General features: G+C 38.8%; 3 protein-coding genes across 3 annotated transcripts; all 3 read left to right on the top strand.

Annotated features, from left to right (window-relative positions):
• The first annotated feature begins 704 nt into the window (after positions 1 to 704).
• Positions 705 to 3,546, top strand: LOC146147959 (chymotrypsinogen B-like). The gene is made up of 7 exons (XM_083387970.1): positions 705 to 813; positions 1,053 to 1,174; positions 1,450 to 1,544; positions 1,981 to 2,119; positions 2,380 to 2,491; positions 2,697 to 2,851; positions 3,391 to 3,546. Exons 1-7 carry the CDS (start codon positions 705 to 707, stop codon positions 3,544 to 3,546), a joined length of 888 nt encoding a protein of 295 aa, XP_083244096.1.
• A 546-nt stretch (positions 3,547 to 4,092) lies between these two features.
• LOC146147958 (chymotrypsin B-like) lies at positions 4,093 to 10,295 on the top strand. Its single transcript, XM_083387968.1, has 7 exons — positions 4,093 to 4,222; positions 7,293 to 7,408; positions 7,788 to 7,882; positions 8,130 to 8,274; positions 8,679 to 8,790; positions 9,431 to 9,597; positions 10,134 to 10,295. The coding sequence occupies exons 1-7, from the start codon at positions 4,093 to 4,095 to the stop codon at positions 10,293 to 10,295; spliced, it is 927 nt and encodes a 308-aa protein (XP_083244094.1).
• Positions 10,296 to 14,710: 4,415 nt separating this feature from the next.
• Positions 14,711 to 16,740, top strand: LOC146147957 (ciliary microtubule inner protein 2B-like). The gene is made up of 2 exons (XM_083387967.1): positions 14,711 to 15,285; positions 16,449 to 16,740. The coding sequence occupies exons 1-2, from the start codon at positions 14,711 to 14,713 to the stop codon at positions 16,738 to 16,740; spliced, it is 867 nt and encodes a 288-aa protein (XP_083244093.1).
• The last annotated feature ends 782 nt before the right edge of the window (positions 16,741 to 17,522 follow it).

The following is a 17,522-nucleotide window of genomic DNA, read 5'->3' as shown; positions in this document are numbered from 1 at the left end:
TCTGTGCCTTCGAAAACGCATCCAATTCAACACTTGAAACAATCTAAAACACGAGTCAATAACTGAAACGAATAATTCAGCTTTTATAAAAGTTCAAGTTTGTCCAGTAATCTGTCTCTTCAAACTAATAAGTATTCACATAAGTTCAACGGCCTGATAAGTTATGTGTTTTTTTGTTTTTAGAGTTGATTAATGTGGCGTTGCATAATTGTACGCTCTCGAAAGAACAAAACTGCTGAAGATTTTTTATTTGTGGCCAATCTAAAGTCAGCGCTACTTCCCAGGACATGTTTGCACAGTGCCAGCCCAATTAGCTGCAGCCCAGCAGAACACGATCGTAACCTGTCGGGCAGCCATCATTCAAACCAATCACACCGAAGTGTGGCAACCGGCAAGCGGTGTTTAGCAAGCGACTGGATCGCGTTAGATGATGGTAGAGTTAATTGCCATCAATAAAATCTGAGTGACGGTGGCAGAAGAAGGTTAAGTTGGTCCGAAATGCGGCAGCGAAGGAATTTGAACAAGCCGGTAGCAAACACTGCTTTATCGCTGAGAATAGAATATAAATAGTGCGACTCAGATCAGACCTGGCTGGATAAGCAGTAAGTTTGGAGTAAAGCCTTTGGCAAAGCATAATCTGTTGAAATTACGCTAATATGATTGAAACTGTTTTCCTGGTACTTCTTCTGTTGCCTTGTGGATTAATGGGTCGACCGAAGTTCTTGCCAAGCAGCACAGACGATCTTTTAAACGAGGCCCTTTTAATACCCTACAACCTTGATGAATCGCAGAAAATCGACTTTCAAGATGAGGGTAAGAGTGTTAGCCATTTGCTATGATTTGATTTGATTCAAGGTTGATTTTAGGTTACAAAATATTTTTTCCTGAAAGCAACGCACTCATTTGTACTCATCAATTTATTAGGTAAACTTGTTACCGATATGCAAAGAACTCTGCTATATGAAATAGCATAACTGAATAAAATCACTTGGCTACATTCAGACGCACAAACGAAAAAAGTGTATCTAGTAATAAAATTGCTTTGCGTAAAGGGTCTGGATCAGGGAGCGGAGATTTTTTGTGCGGTGAACCCCACAACTCTCCCAAAGTATCGGTGTCGGCCAAGAAAATCGTGGACGGGAAAATTGCGAGGCGCTACAGTTGGCCGTGGCAGGTAAGAGCGGTTCGCTAAACAAGGGATCTGTAAATAAAAAATAAGTTGGATAAAAAATAAATGATTGTACAAGATTGTAGTGAATTAAATCCCTGGCTGATTTACTGTCTGATGAATGGATTAAATTAACTTAAGTTGAACCATTCATTACAACTTGTTTACTACATTTAAGTGGCAAACGTTATTGACTTGATTTTGACAACAATATATTAAAAAAAGTCTTATGGTCAGGTTATGAGTTATGTTTATGATTAATTAAACAAACCACTTTTCAGGTATCCATTCATATCGACAAGCTGCACGAATGCGGAGGTTCCATTATTTCGCAAAACTTCGTCGTCACAGCAGCCCATTGCTTTCTCAGAGTCAGGTAACATATTTTTTATTCTGCCACTTTTCGTTGCTTTTGTTTGATAAGTTTTTTGTTAATTGTTTTATGCCTTATTTAATCAATTTGGTTTAAATTGAAATCTATCCTTGTAGTTCGAGCTGAGATGTGTCTTAGTTTGTCCTAGTTGCTTACCCCGCTAACCTTCATAGTAAAACCTTTTTATTGCTAACATTTTGTGGGCAGCTTTTAGGCGTTTTTGTGCGTAACTAGCTGAACTAAAAAGTACGGTTTAAAAATTTAGGACATTCTGGAATATTATGATAAAATTAGGGTTTTAAATATGTTTTTATGCTCTTTAAAAGCGTACTTTATATTTTTCTAAATCATAATTAAACATGAAGCTATTTAATTTTACTGATTAAAAGTTCTGAACAAACTTTTACATTAAACTATTCTTGTTTGTTAACTTATTTAGAAAGCCGAGCAGAGTATTGGTTATGGCTGGAATTCACCGCATGTCTTACGTTGACGACGGAGTCATAGTCAGGGTCAAGTCAATAAAAGTCCACTCACAATTTATTTTCAACGGCGACCACGATATTGCTCTAGTTGAGGTAGATTCAAGCAATTTTTTATTGCCATTGCACATTTTCGTTTTGTGTCGTGTCTCCTATATTTGTTTAAAACTAACAAGGGTTCATGCGACACCTTACAAGTATTCTGTACGGTACATAAAAATGCCTAATCCTACAAAAACTTATAATTGTTTTGGTAATTTTTTTGTGTTTTTGCAAAATTAGAGTCAGCATAAGAAGGTATTAAATAAAATAATTTTTTTAAGACTATTTAATGAATAAAACGCTGTGTCACGCAGTTGGAAAAACCACTGGAATTCGGTGAAAGAATCCAGCCAATTTGCCTGCCGGGAAAAAGACCCGACTTGTCGCCGGGAACCGTGTGTTACGTCACCGGTTGGGGAGAAACCCGTACGTAAGAAAGCTTGGGATATTTTACTCTTTTGAACTTGCTTTTCTAATGAGCAGTTTTTGTTGGACTATACTTTACTTGATATATACTGGTGGCGAGACTATTAACGTAGTCCACGAGTTTATTGTTTTCACATGCGCAAACGCTTACTTCAAAACGAAAAGTTAAATCGACCCAAAATAAACGAATTAATTGCACGATAAGGTAAGAACATAGCGAACGGGGTGGAGAACATCTTATCTGACCACCTGATGCAAGCTTCCACCACGATCGTAGAGGATGAAGAGTGCGAGAGAGCCTACTGGGTCATCCCCAGAACTGTGGTGTGTGCCTCCTCAAAAGATGGAGACACGTGTCAGGTAAAATGAAAAACTAGCGAACGTAGATCATGAGTATTTTGCACATGTTTAGGGTAGCATTGGTATTAAATTAAAAGTGTTCTGTATAGGCTACAACCTGGAGGATAATAATTATACGGAATAATATTGTTGTGAAAACACACGTTAGAGCTAATAATAGGCTTATGCCTTTTTATATAGCTGCACAGTGAGAAAAAATGCTTAGGTTTTTCTTTTTTAGTAAGGTTTTTTCTTGTATCAGTTTTTATAAATTTTTGCCTGACGTTTCGTGGAGGAGTAGACAACTTTTTTGGGAAAATAAAATTGGCTAATAAAGTAAAACGATTAAGGTTTTTATTTCATCATATAGCCTCTGTATACAGGTAATGTATATCCATTAGTTGTTTGGTAAACAATGCAAGCTACATTTGATATCACATCCTACTTTTCGAAGACGGTTTTGCTTCGTTAGTGAAGTCGTTTTATAATTTTTAAAAGCCTTTATCGTATAAACAAGATTGAATAAACATCTCTCGTTTCTTTTTTTTTCTCGCCCTCAGGGTGACAGCGGTGGGCCACTGGCGTGCTTGTCGGACGACGGAAGGTGGTTTCTCGCCGGTATCACGTCCTTTGGTGACAAGTGCGGGGGTGGAAAGCTGCCCGGAGTCTACACGCAAGTCGATCACTACCTGGACTGGATCGAAAAGCACAGCTAGCGCTCTGAGATCTCAGTTTCGACATGAAATAACACTTCTGCGCTGGGATGCTCGCTGAATCATGGCGTTTTGCTTGGAAGCGTTTCATAATTTTAGGTAAATTCGCACAACGTTGTACAGCGTATAAAATGAATACAAACAAGTACAAAACGGTTCAGATACCTTTATTGCCAGAATTTGCGCTGTTTTGCTTTGGGAATAAAAAGTACAAGTCTATTGTATTTATTAAGGTGAGTTTACAAGAAATTCAGGTTGCCTGTCAACCCAGTTTGCTGAAAATATAGGCCTACAGCTAACTGATTGTGTCCTTGTCGTGCCAAATCAGCATCACGACGCCCACCGAAAGTATAACAACCAACGGGCCAACACGCGACAGTTTGTTTTCGGCGGAAGGAAAGTTCTCGAAGGGGTATTCTAATACATGCCTTCGCACTAAACTGGTGTAAACAATTTTGCAAGGGGGGAATTAGAAACAGCAACTTTGCAATCCAGTGTGATCTGCTCAGTTGATGCAAAGTTAAATTGTACTATTTTACAAGAAAAGCCATGTTATGCTGCGATGCACAGCTGTTTAGGTGTTTGCTGATATTTGTTGCAGTATTTCAAGCTATAATTTTAACTGTTCGTAGCGATGAAATTGCTGATGATTCCTCAAAAGAAAATTATCCTGACTGGGGTAAGTAAGATGATACTGTAAAATAGGATGTTATGAAAAGTATAAATAGAGTGGATAACTCGTGATAGTGATGCAAAAAGTCTTTAGATGGTTATATTGGCTATATGTCGAATTAGGATTTATGTTTTTCAAGTTCAGAGTGCAATATACAAAAAAAATAAAAATCCGTTAAAAAGTGCAATACAATCAACTGCCGCACCCAGACGAACTAATGCTTGAATGCCATCTCAAATTGAAACAATTAGAAGTAGATTAGATTTAATTTTATATGCAAAGTAAAGTGTTTTGTTTTGGCAAACCTGTAGTTGAATACTATAGATGCCATGGTATTAACGCCGAGTTTCTGGTTATTGACCATACAATCCACTATACGTAGAAAGCAAATTTAACGCAATAATAGTTGAATTATAATACAAAATAGCACAAGCTTTGGTCTAAGGCAGGGTTTCCGAAACTTTTTTGGACCGCGGACCAGGCGCGGATCTAGGATTTTAGTTTGGGGAGGGCCATGAATTTTTTTATGATATGACGTCACTTTTTTTTTTCAGATATGACGTCACAAAAGTATGTCATTGCGTGACGTCATAATTCAGGTAAAAATAACATCGGCTGTCCGAACAAACGAACTCGTGCAAAATAACATTATTCGGGTTGTTAAACAAATTATTCCGCGTAGCGCGAAAAACCGACCTTTTGAAAGCACGAAAAAGTAATAAGGTTAGCCTCTACAGTTGGCCGGTTTCCTAGTGTGACCCTGTATGGAGAATATTGCTGAAAGACGCTACCATGTCTATTGTCTACACATCTTGCTTTTTCCCGAAAAGGCGAGAGCAACCTCACATGCCCCCCGAAAAAGGGCCGAGGCCACGTCATAACAAAACCATAGCGTTGTCTGCTGCAGTCGGCTGTGCTTCTTTCATGGCACTTCTCTCAATTTTTAAGTTACTGTAATTGTTTTTTGTCAAATAAGGTTGCTGAAATGAGCAAAACTCTATGCAGAAAAATCCTAACATTTAATCCTAACATTGGATAGGTTATTAAAATCCTTACACAGGAGTCAGCAACCTTTTTGTAGTGGCAGGCCAAAACCAAACTAACTCAGAAAGGTCTCTGCGGGCCGCACAACATATGTTAACTGAGATTTTGTGTTATGACAACTTTGAAACAATTGTGAATCAGGTTGGCGGATATTTTTTGCACTTTAAAAATGTTTTTATAATTACTTTGAAGGAATCAGTAAAGTCTTGGCGCAAAGCGCTAAACAAAGCCTTTACTTTAAAAAAATTTAAAAAACGTTTATTTTTGAAAAAAAAAGGCGTTTACGGTTCTTTAAAAACGTTAACGGTTTAGAATGCTACTATTAAAAAAGTGTAATAAAACTACTTTGAGGAAACGCAATAAGTTTAATAGTTAATCTATTTTAGTGTTCGTTAACTATTCCGGGCACACCTGGGAAGCGAAGCGAGCGCGATTTTTTTGGTATACCGGTATTTCTTCTAAATTTCTTACGAGTTGTAAAAAAAATTGGTTAAAAAATATTTGTCCATTATTTTTGAATACGTTTTTCGTTTGTCCGCGACGCACATGGCAGTCTTCCACGGCGCAACGGTAAAGAAGCGCTGATCTAGTTCAAAAAGAGCATCAGCATGTAAACACACTGGATGTAGATAGATGATTCGCGCAAAGCGGGAACATTTTTTGCATTTACACACTTAAAATAGTCAAAAAAGTAATTCAAATGGACTCGTGTCTAATTTGTCAAAGAGGCGACAGGCCGGATGAATTATATTGGCGGGCTGGTTCTGATACAGATTTGCATTAACACCAAAAAGCTTTCAATTTTACTTGGATTCAAGTTCGTTTATTATATAGTCTCAGCGTACGGCCACATATGCCGTCGCTGCAAAATCTGAAAAACGCCGCTTTGCGCGAGTTCGCGAAACGAATTTTACACTTTTTTTGAAATATTCACTATGGCGCCATGAGCCCATACATCACACTACAAAGCTTAAAAATATGTCCTATTTTGGCGAAAATAGGTCATACTACCTAGGGAAGCGCGAAAAAAAGCTGCTTTAAAGTTAAAAAAATGTTAATTTTTTTTTAGTTTGGGGGTGGCCATGGCCATATCGCCCCCACTCTAGATCCGCCCCTGCCGCGGACCACTATTTGTGAAACAGTTTTTTCGCAGACCGCAATACAAAGCAAAAAATAACAAAAAACGAATTTTACTTAATTACAAACTGAAAACATCAATGAGACGTGTGCGATTGCTTCTTTCTGCATAAATCATAAATTCTAGGATTTATTTATGAAAGGCAAACTCATAAGTTAGAATCCACGGAAAGTCTGGACCTGTATTTTACTTTTTGACTACAACAAAGGTGCAACAAGTAAGATTCACGATACTGGATAGCAAAAGCTTTCGAAATCGTTATGTTGTGAATAACTGCGTCAATTTATTTAAAAGGGTACGTACTGGACAACGTATCTGTGTGGCATTTTAATTTCTCGTAATATCGCCACGGACCACCCGTGCAGTCCTCGCGGACCACCAATAATTCGCGGACCACAGTTTGGGAAACCCTGGTTTAAGTTGCTACGAAATTAGACAATAAAAGTTTATGAAACCATTGCATTCCACTGGTGGTGAGCGTGTGGTAGGCTATATTGAATACCAATGTGGTTACATCGGTACGTGTTTAAGCTCAAAGATTACATTGGGTGGCTATTTCAAAGGCGTAACCTGAACGTACTTACATCTAAAAATAGGTGAAAATACCACAAAGAATAATGAAAGGGGTGCGGTGCTCACAAACGTGTTTACATGAACGCTAGGAGCACTTGGGTCAATCAACATGTCTTAAGAGACTATATAAGATTGGTCTAGGTAGGTTCTTAGACAGGTGTTTGCTTAGGTGTTAAAACAGGGGTGATAATACAAAATTAAACTTAAGATACAAAAACAAAGCAACCCTATCTTGGTGTTTGCAAGTTTTTTCAGACTTCAACAAATATCCTTGTAATCTGGTATTTTTTGCTAAGCTACAATAGAGTCGCTTTTTTACAGACACTGAAGAACTGGAATCGAGGTTGTGCGGAAGTCCGTCCCAGAAGCCTAAACTGACCAGCGTACTGAAGATTATCCGGGGCAATGAAGCGGTATCCCATTCCTGGCCGTGGCAGGTACGATGCTCCTATATTACCATATGCTTACTATACTGAAACGTGTGCGCTATTATACGCTTCATTTAAAAACGAAAGAATGGTTTGACGCATACCCTACACACTTTACAGTCGAGCTTTTACTTCATGTAAACTATCGGTAAAGAAACACCTTACCTTCTTTACCTCTTGTGAAGTTTGACGATAAAGAAAACATAGATTTACTGCGAGTAGTAAACGATTACCACATACGACTATACCCTGTTAACATCAATCGAATGAAAACGACATAAGGACAAACACAATCCACTCTCGATACACATTTCTCATGTTAAAAAACAATCAATAAAAAAGGTTGCCCAATAACAGAATCAAAAAATGTATTGTTGTTGCATTTAAGGTCCAGCTGCTGAACTACGGCGAGCATGAGTGCGGTGGAACCCTAGTCAACGAGTCTTTTGTGTTGACCGCCGCTCACTGCCTTCCAGAAGACGAGTAAGTTAACGTCGCCCTCAAGTTAAAATAATGTAGGCTGATTTCAACCCAGCAGGCGGAACTAACGACGTCTTGAATTAATTTTTGTTTTGCAGCCATTCAATACCTATATCCATTTAATACATTCAATAACCCCAAATGCCTGGCAACAACAGGATATTCATTGAATACCTAATACTGCAAAATATGTTTTCCACGTCACACATTCATATAGCTATACTGACAGCCTGTTTTATCCTTTACGCAGGGACACCTCTGGTATGGTGGTGGTTTTGGGAGAGCACAACATCTATAAAAAATCGTCGTCCAGAGTCGAGATCCCCGTGTACCGAGCCTCCGCTCATCCGTTTTTCGACCCTGAGTCAACGGCTTACGATATCGGACTGATCGAGGTCTTGCTTTTTTGCAATAAAGATTTTTACTACAGTGCATATTTTTCTTTCCTTTTTTTTCCGTGACCCTCATAATTTGATATGATAGCTTTAATTAATATATGTACAAATTTATTGGGCTAAGTGTACAAATCGTATACCCGTGCCATCTTGGTCTAAAACAGTGGTTCCTAATTCGTGGGTAATTATCCCTGAAGTGCATTTGAACATTTTTTACTGTACAACTTTGACTATTATACGATATGGTATATATTTTAATGAAATTATAATTAATAAAATCAACCAAGTTTTTCTGAGGGGTAAATTAGGAATTTCTGATCTAAACGAAACAACGACAAACGCTGCCGTGACAAACTAACATTCCAGTAAGCGTTAAAAAAAAACTTTTCATTAAAACCGTTCAGTTGGAGTTTCCAGCCACCCTCACGAATGAAGTGATTCCGATCTGCTTGCCCATGCAGAACGAAGGCCCACCAACCGGAACGACCTGTTACATCACCGGTTGGGGCGCAACAAGTAAGATAATCACTCCAAAGGATTATTTTATTATTTATCTCTAAAAAGGATTATTGTGCAATTACTTTCAGGTTTTATATGATTTAGTTCAAATGACATGCTTTATTGTTTATCACAATCTATATATGACTTTAAATCAGAGAAATCACAGTGTAAAAATGTATTAAATAAGCCAATGCTGCCAGGCATAATATATAACCGAGTGTTGCTCATCCAGCAGTATTATATAATCAATCGACGTTTTGACGTCTTATACAGAACGCCTTCATCGGGATACTGACATATCATGCAAAACAGATTTTGTATTACTTATATATTACAAGACTTTACATATATGTTTAAAACGTTTTTAAAATTGATTTAAAATTGACTTATTTTTATTCATATTTAGTAATTCCAAATCACATTGCTTTTACCAAAAGGGTATGAAAGGCTGGTAACTGTACAATACTTTTTGTTCATTAGGAAAAATCATCAAACTCATTGTTTTTTACCTTCGGCCTTGTACCGTAGCCTTTGTTACCTTCATAAATACACTTTTTGTTGGTCTTGGTACCATCTCAGAACCCTTCGTTCAAAAAACAATTTGTTTACCTCACTTATCGCCTGAAAGATTGCTCCTAAATGGTTTCCTTTGCAGAGGACAGAGACGACGCATTGGAGGGAGACGGCACGGACATGTCAGCCGTCCTCAGGCAAGCTCCCACCACAATCCTGTCGCCCGCCAGATGCGAGAACTTTTTTGGCGAAACGATCATGCCCGAATCGGTGATCTGCGGCACTTCGACCAGGGGCGACACTTGTCAGGTAAAAACGAACGAGTTCTGAGGTATTTAAAGGTCGCTTTAGATCGAGCCTGAAGGTTTGCGATACTATTTCAATGGTTCTTAGCCTCTTTCTAGCCAAGTACCACCTGGTTTGAAACAAATTTTCGAAATTTTTTTTTAAAGCGTTTAAAATCCTCATTTCAGTGAAAAAAAAACTGTAACGCTGTATTCTAGGTCGATTTAATATGTCAAACGGAATAAATAACTTACGACAGAGCGATATTATACGTTTGTAGTATATTTACAAAATAATGTTTCAAAATACATAAGGCCTTTAAACTGCTCGCGTACCACCTGAAACGCCTTCGCGTCTCGCCTTTAGCGTACAAGTGGCACCGGCACGTATACCACTGGTTAAAAACTACTCTTATTGAAGCGGTTTATGTAGAGCACTGAACACTGGCTTAACTATTTAAAACCATGTTTTCTCATAAAATTTGCTCTTCAATATGTATTTACCTTATTTTATGTATTTACCCCGGATTTAACCTAACTAATCTTGTACTTTCTAAACAGGGAGACAGCGGGGGGCCTCTGCAGTGCCAGACCGAAAGTGGAACCTGGTATTTGGCCGGTATCACGTCGTGGGGCTGGAAATGCGGCAAGGGAACGCCGGCCGTCTATACCAGGGTGTCCAAGTACCTCGACTGGTACGATATGGAAACCAACAACTGGTGAAAATCACAGACCGGCGAGAACCGAGACACGACCGATGTTATATTATCTGCTAAATGTGCGTTTCTGCTATTCAACGCAGGGCTAATTAAGCTATTGTCCTGTTTGGCCTTATTTATATCGAAAATAAATGGCGGATATTTATGTTTGTTCCAACTTTTCTTTTAGGTTAGTTTAATTGCTAAGAATATTCTGTAGATGCTGAATGCAGTTTGCCTTTTGGAAAAGCTGTCCCATGTGTATGTTTGGATTTAGATTTCAGACAATAGCACATTATATACGAATTATTGGTATATCTTTGGATAATGCATAATTGTTGGAGATGTTAGTTAGACGTACTATGCATGTCAAGACCCATACAGCAGTTTTGACTAAATATTGTTTCTCAAAGGAAACAAAATGGATGTATCTTTGTTTGTAGATAAAAAGATTTGTAATTGATAAATCAGAAAAGGAAGCTTTAATATCGCAAAAAATAAGTAAACCTCACATTTTATCAAACTTGCCGAATTCGTTAAGATGTCGATAGTTCTCCAGTCAACCGTCCGGAGAACGACGTACTACTAATGCAAGCGCCAAGCAGCACGCTATTGTCCGGCAAGCAAATCAGAAGATTTTCATACTCGGCAGTTACAAAAGCTTTGACCGATCTGATACTTTCAACATGGGTCAGTACATACATTTAAGGCAGTAAAGCTTTAATTCAGGCATTTTGGGTAAAACTTGCGTTTTTAGGAACAGATTTATCGTAAGTTCACTGAACAGATCGGGCGTTGTCTAAATGAACCGATCCACACAAATTCACCCAGAATGGTCCCCAGGGTGGTGTGCGTTGGCATTCCAAAAAGTTTGTATAGTCACGCTTAGGCAAGGGGGTAGGACGCAGTCATGGGATAGCAGAAAACTCGAGCAGCAAATTAGTGGAACGTAGCGAAACGGAACTATGTATAGTTTCTCAGGCGGTGGGGCTAAACGGCGCCAAGACGAGGGTGTAATATTACCGGGCGTTCGAGTGCTTGGCGTGCACAATAAAGTGGGATCGCTAAGCACGCAAATTGCGAGAAACGACTAACTATAGGTATTTTAACCGATTTCATCATGTCAAAATCGACCGTACTTTAAAAAAAGGGTACGATTTCGTCCTTTTAAAGATCATTTTACATCAAAGAGCTTAATTATTTTCTTTCTAAAGTACAAATCTTGGTCTTGCTTTATGTCAGTGGATGTTTGCACAAACGAGTCCACAAAGACAGCATCCCTGTGGTTAGTGCTGGACAGACTTCAACCACCCAGTTCAACGCATTTTTAAGGCTCTGTGTCGGATTCTTTCCAGGCAATCCATCTTACCTGGCCGGGTAACGCTTGACTGGCAACCAAGTATTGCCAACACAGCCGACTAGGTATCGCCTATACTTAAAAGGAGACAGTCGATTTGAGAGCAGACGACTCGACTGCCGTGCATGGATGGGTTCGACTGGATTGGGCTGTTGCCGAAAGACCGACATCGGCAAATACGTACGAAAAACGGCCTCTTTCGAAACAGCAAATTATAGGAGATTTCTGTTTTGGGCTTTTTCTCAGATGAGATGCCTGGTGCTCTGTTGCCAGTGCCTACCTGTTAGACGTTACGCCTCACCGCTCGAATGCGCAGACGTGTTAAGCATCTACGGCCTCAGCCTACATACCGAAACGCCGACGTAGCTGAGCTATACGGATTTCGCAATTTCTCCGCATCTGCAGTGTATGGGCTTATAAACGTAAAATTACACGCTACTATAGGTTATCGCATATTGTCATTCGTTGATTGATCTTATCTACGACATAATTTGCGTTAAAAACGTCGCTTAATTATATAATACGGAATCAATAAATCAGTCATTTTTTAATCTAATAAAAAACAAACAGCATAAAAAATGCAAAATTGCATTAAAACAATATTTGTGCATAATTTGTGTTGTTTGTAGGCCTATATAATTCTCATAAAAAAATACATAAAAAAACCTTACAAAATAAAAAAGGGCTGGCTTATCCTTCTCTGCATTAATTTTTTAAATATGGTCTTGTAAATCAAATAAGTGTTATTCGTAACTTTTAAACCATTCGACTATTTTTTTAGTATACGTATTTTTTTTTTTATATATATATATACTTGAGTTTCCTGAGACAGATGCAATACGACATAGGCTTCCACCGAATATCAAACCACAGTCCGTTCCAAATAAACGTAAATCTTGTTTAAAACTAAGCAGCAGCGACATTCCGTGATATATATACAAATTTAATCCACAATAGTAAACTATTGTTGTATAAAAATCTTATAAAATCAAGAATCGATTTTCTAAAAGATACGAACTCACTCACCCATCAGCAGCGGAGACGCGCACTGCGGCCCTGAACGTTCCACCATCCTATCGCGTCGGCTTCTCACCTGCAAATGGCCGACGCTTATCGGGGCCTGCCGAAACCCAGGTCCGCCCGTCCTTTGGAAAAAGAGGGGGCAAGATTCGCCGGGTAAGCAAGGTCACGCTTACGCAGCCGTGACAGCAAGGGGCTGGATCGCGGGCAGTTGAGCGCAGTAAAGTTGCTACGTTGGCGTTTCGCGAGCCTGTTATTGATGCTGCCGAACAGGTAAACGTCGGAGGCTGCTGATCAGCGCCAAATCCCGCTCTGGGTTGCGACTGAATAGTTTACGCCCCGCTTGGCGTAAAATCGAGAATGCGAGCTGCCGTGGGTGAGCTGGTGTTCTAAGCTGACTGAACGACAAAGATAATTGTGTTTGCAGAAATGCCGCCGTGTAGAATTTGCTTTCAAGCGGTTTATTACGGTATTTTCCGTTTATAATCTTATACACGCCATATTTTTTTCTGATTAACATCCATACCTTCGAAGTAACGATTTTTTATGTTTACCAATTTTTATTTGACCTGACATAATTTACATTTTTTATACACTGGAGAACCAATTTTTTTTACTTTTTGTGTGTCTTGAATTACTGGTGTTAACTATATTACTCAAAAACACTCCATGTGGACCTCTTGTGGTCCACCTTAGGAGGCGCATTGTGCATGCCTTAAAATATCTCCCGTTAGAGCCAGCAAACAGAGCCACTGATTTAGGCTAGACGTGTCACGTGTGGACCCAAATTCTCGCAAAACTGCAATGGTCGCTTCGTGCTAATATGATATGTCTATTGTTTAATTGTACATAATTAACAACGCATATAGCTGTTGTGTAAATCAATCAAAGCCTTTAGTGAAATTGTTAAACAAGAAAGATTACCAGACAAATTACGTTATATAACGTGATGTCGTATAATACAAACAACCTTAAGAAGCTTGCTGCTCAATCAAACTCGTGCGCAAGTGTACAAATAAAATCAAGTCTAAATACATTCAAGAAGGTTTCGTGACTTACCAAGCAAAAATCGTGGATCCGCCTCTGTGTATGACCTCCTTGTGTCTGTTTCATGGATTAGGGTCTGGTTAGTGGCCCAAACAATAAAAAGGTTCGACATCCTTGAACTAGGGTAAACTTATGACCCGTTTTGGTACTCACTCAATGCAAACTAATGCCAATTAGCTGTGTTTACAATCATAAATTAAATATTGCCGTGCGGTTTACACTAAACCTTTAATATAGAAGCTTCATGATAACTGGCCTGCTCAACGTTTTTGGCCTATAGAACTGTTTTGTTCTTGAACTATTGTTTGGTGTATCGCGAGAGCTTTGCGTGACGTTGCTTCACCCTAGATTCGTAGAACATACTATAAAAAATTGTGAATACCTTTCATCGCCAGTGCAACACTAAACGGTAACGCAGCAAAATTTTATTATTTTCCTTTTTACGTTAAACACCATTAGGCCTACATGAAAATTGGTGTATACGTTAATAAGCTGGGCAATTAAATATAATGCAATCAAACTAAAAAACGCTTGGTCTTTTTTACACATAAGTTTAGTTAAGTAGTTCCCAAAATAAAACGAGTCAAATTATTTGAAGACATTGACTTCTATACAATTATTTCAGTGGTTTATATTAGTAAGTCGATGGTTTATAGTAAATATGTTTTAATTTATTTTAGATGTATTGGGTTTACTTTTAATAGTTCCCTTTGTGTTTTTTGCACAATTTCTCTTAGGTTTGGGTAGTAAGTAAATTTTAATTTAGATCAAGGATTACAACCTATGATTTTTTCTATTTTGCGATTAAAAGTTCAATTTGGCTCAAGTTTGTATTTTAGCCTGAAGATTTGTTAGTGAAAACAGCAGTAACACGTTACAAACGTCAGATACCGAAAATATAATCAGATAATTATAGTTTGTTCCTGTCATTGTGACATTACAATTGTCTCAGGCAAGGTATTAATTTAGAAAGGAAAATCTCTAAAAAGTTAGATGCATACGTTGCGAACCTGAAAATGGCTTTAAAGGTCCACCAAAAAAGAACGACGTTCTGCAATGAGCCCTACTATCCACCGGGCTACTGCGGCTACAGCCCGCAGTTTCCCTTTCAGTTCGGCGACACTTATGGCATGACCACATCACGACTGCTCACAGATCCTTCTGTGGCCAAGTCTGGGAGGCTGGTGTTGGCGGACATGTTTCCGAAGGAAGATGACAGCCTAGTTAAGGGACCGGACAGGAACGAGTGGAAGCGAATACGTAAGCAGAGCTGGGGCGACAAGAAACTGAACGACCGAATGGTGCCCGGCTACACCGGCTACATTCCTAAGCAGGAGAACCATTTCGGCACGAGGTACGCCGAAAACTGTCAAAACGCAATCACTGATTTTGCGAACGATCAAAACATTCACAAAGAGCGTAAGCGGTTGACGCCGGCTCCGCCACAAAGGGCGATTCGGTTGGAGCCAAAACCGTACGTCTCCCTCAACCAGGCCCAGCACTCAGTCAGTCCGTACTTTATGAACGTGCACGACCCGGACAAAACCTTCATGTCTGGGTACACTGGTTTTATCCCCAGAGCTAGAGGAAGGTATGTACTTTTACGATTAATCGTTTTCATAAAGTTTACTGATGCCTAGACTAGACAAGATGCACAAGCAGCAACAAATGTTATTGCATTTTGTTTATTTTATTCGAGCACCTTATTTTTTATGTTACCGGCCGTTGCTAAGGTCAAACTCGTTGACTAATGCAAAATTTTACCACAGACGAGTAACACATTGTTTCGTTTTTAGTAAGTTTAGGTTTCTTGCTACTGAAACAGTCCAGATACGACATAGTTATTATAGGTAACCAAATTTTCTAGCGTTGCGTTTGGTGCTTTTTGAATGGGTAATGCAAAACAGTGCATAGCACAAAGTTTCAAAGAAAACGGGTTCATATTTCGACTGAATTTTAGAAAGTAAGATGCACCAAAGTTTAAACTACTTCTTATTTTCCGGTTTGGTGACTGTAACTCCCATAATAGGTGATTGCTAACAATAAAAAACGTCTGCGTGAATTTAAGTTCTAAATCTAAAGGGCATTGAAACAAACAAGAATTGTGATGTCACAAAATTAATTGATCAGTACAGCGGTTTATAACTTGTGCTACACGTAACACGAACGTTATTAGTACGCGAGAAGCTTTTTTTATATATATTTTCGAAGTCAGGGTTACGCATTCAGGATGGTTGAGACCTACTAGCTTAGCAGGTCCCTCCTGTTTTTTTTAATTCGCTTTTAATTTATTGAAATCGTTTTTTTGCCGTCAAAATTGTTCTGTTAGTCCTATAAGACCAGGAAAGCGCACACCATTGTTGTAATTACTTAATACCAAGTCATTAAAAATGCCTTGACTTAAGTCACTGTTTTTAAATAACTTGACTGAAGTATTTTTGGTAAACATGACTTGACTTACGTGTTTTATGACAAGAATTGGCTATCTTGTAGCTACTTGAGTTATTGTGTCAAAATAATTTGGGTTGAAATTAACTTTCCTTTTTAATTATTTTGTAATAATATTGCTTTACTTATCCAAATTTTTGCACGTTAAACAATTTGCTTGCTATTCGTTACGTTTTTGTTAGTTTTTAGTTGAGACGAAGTCCGTTTATCCCACCGAGAGAAAGTTACTTTCTTGTCGAACGGCCGAGAAATCGCGCCAGTTGTAAAATCTTATCAATATATAAAAAAAAAATATTATATGGACAGGTTTGCAATGGACTATCCCAACCTGACTCGCGAGGCATTGGTGGACTTCACGAAGCGCCAGCAGCACCTAAAGTTGCTCGACAACCAACCTGTACTAAATCCCAGTACGAGCGCTTCAATTCGGCGTGCGCCGGGAAGTGAGAAGCAGCGCATTTACGTAAATGGTGGTCTCCTCCCCCATTACACCGGCTACCTGCCCGGGCACAAGTTCCGCTTTGGCGACACCTTCGGGACCAGCTCGCGTTATTTTCACGCCACCAACAGTCGCGAGAGGAACGTCGTTCGACATTGACAGCCGCCGCAAAGAAACTTTAAAATCGATATAGATAAAAGTACGATATACGCTTTTTGCATATTAAACGTCCTCGAAAAATAAGCTCCCTGGAATGTTTGAACTCATGTCGGTATTTTTTCGGTAAGGAATACTTAAAGAGCAGTATTACATAGTACAGTGGCTGCTCAAATGTAAGGTTGCCATATTTTTTAGGCTAAAAATCGGGACGCCCCTCAAAACAGTCATCAGACCCAGCATTCTTGGTTATTTAAGTATGACGTCACAAAATACGTTATAGCGTGACGTCACAAATCATCCAACTTATAGAGGCCTTTTGTTGCTAGCCGAATTCTCGAGCTAATCTGCAATTTAAAATAGAAATAAAATATATTCCGATTATTTGAGACGAATTAAAGTGAATGAACGATAAAATATATCACGTTTCTGGAAAGTATTGTTTCACAGGTAACGCGCTGACCCTTTTCAAGATGCAATTTCAGCCAAATTGATTTAGGTCAAACTTTTTTGCGCGAAACGATAACTTAGCGATTGTGAAGTGTGCAACATATCTCCTAAAATTGTACGGTAACAAAATAAACGCACGATTTCTTGCCCGCGAACATCCTACGATTATAAAATGCAGTCTTCTTCTTAATTAAAAGTTTTGTCAAATACACAATTTTTCGCGCTTTGAGCGCTAAATTTTTCCCAATCTCATTATCACTCGATTTCATTAGCGCATAAGATCGATAGCCGCAAGTTTCTGGAACTTATGTCTTTCGATGTTACTGTGTGGAGTC

Source organism: Ascidiella aspersa, chromosome 4, assembly GCF_963924565.1.
Source record: "Ascidiella aspersa chromosome 4, kaAscAspe10.2, whole genome shotgun sequence".
Classification (NCBI taxonomy): domain Eukaryota; kingdom Metazoa; phylum Chordata; class Ascidiacea; order Phlebobranchia; family Ascidiidae; genus Ascidiella; species Ascidiella aspersa.
This window is presented reverse-complemented; position numbering and strand designations above follow the sequence as displayed.

What these genes read in the sequence shown, in the direction of transcription:
- LOC146147959 (XM_083387970.1), top strand. Translation starts at nt 705, where the DNA reads ATGGGTCGACCGAAGTTCTTGCCAAGCAGCACAGACGATCTTTTAAAC. An exon ending in CACCGGTTGGGGAGAAACCC is followed by an intron (nt 2,492 to 2,696) that starts GTACGTAAGAAA and finishes TTGCACGATAAG; the next exon opens with GTAAGAACATAGCGAACGGG. An exon ending in AAGATGGAGACACGTGTCAG is followed by an intron (nt 2,852 to 3,390) that starts GTAAAATGAAAA and finishes TCTCGCCCTCAG; the next exon opens with GGTGACAGCGGTGGGCCACT.
- LOC146147958 (XM_083387968.1), top strand. Translation starts at nt 4,093, where the DNA reads ATGTTATGCTGCGATGCACAGCTGTTTAGGTGTTTGCTGATATTTGTT. An exon ending in CACTGCCTTCCAGAAGACGA is followed by an intron (nt 7,883 to 8,129) that starts GTAAGTTAACGT and finishes TCCTTTACGCAG; the next exon opens with GGACACCTCTGGTATGGTGG. An exon ending in CACCGGTTGGGGCGCAACAA is followed by an intron (nt 8,791 to 9,430) that starts GTAAGATAATCA and finishes TTTCCTTTGCAG; the next exon opens with AGGACAGAGACGACGCATTG.
- LOC146147957 (XM_083387967.1), top strand. Translation starts at nt 14,711, where the DNA reads ATGGCTTTAAAGGTCCACCAAAAAAGAACGACGTTCTGCAATGAGCCC. An exon ending in ATCCCCAGAGCTAGAGGAAG is followed by an intron (nt 15,286 to 16,448) that starts GTATGTACTTTT and finishes TTATATGGACAG; the next exon opens with GTTTGCAATGGACTATCCCA.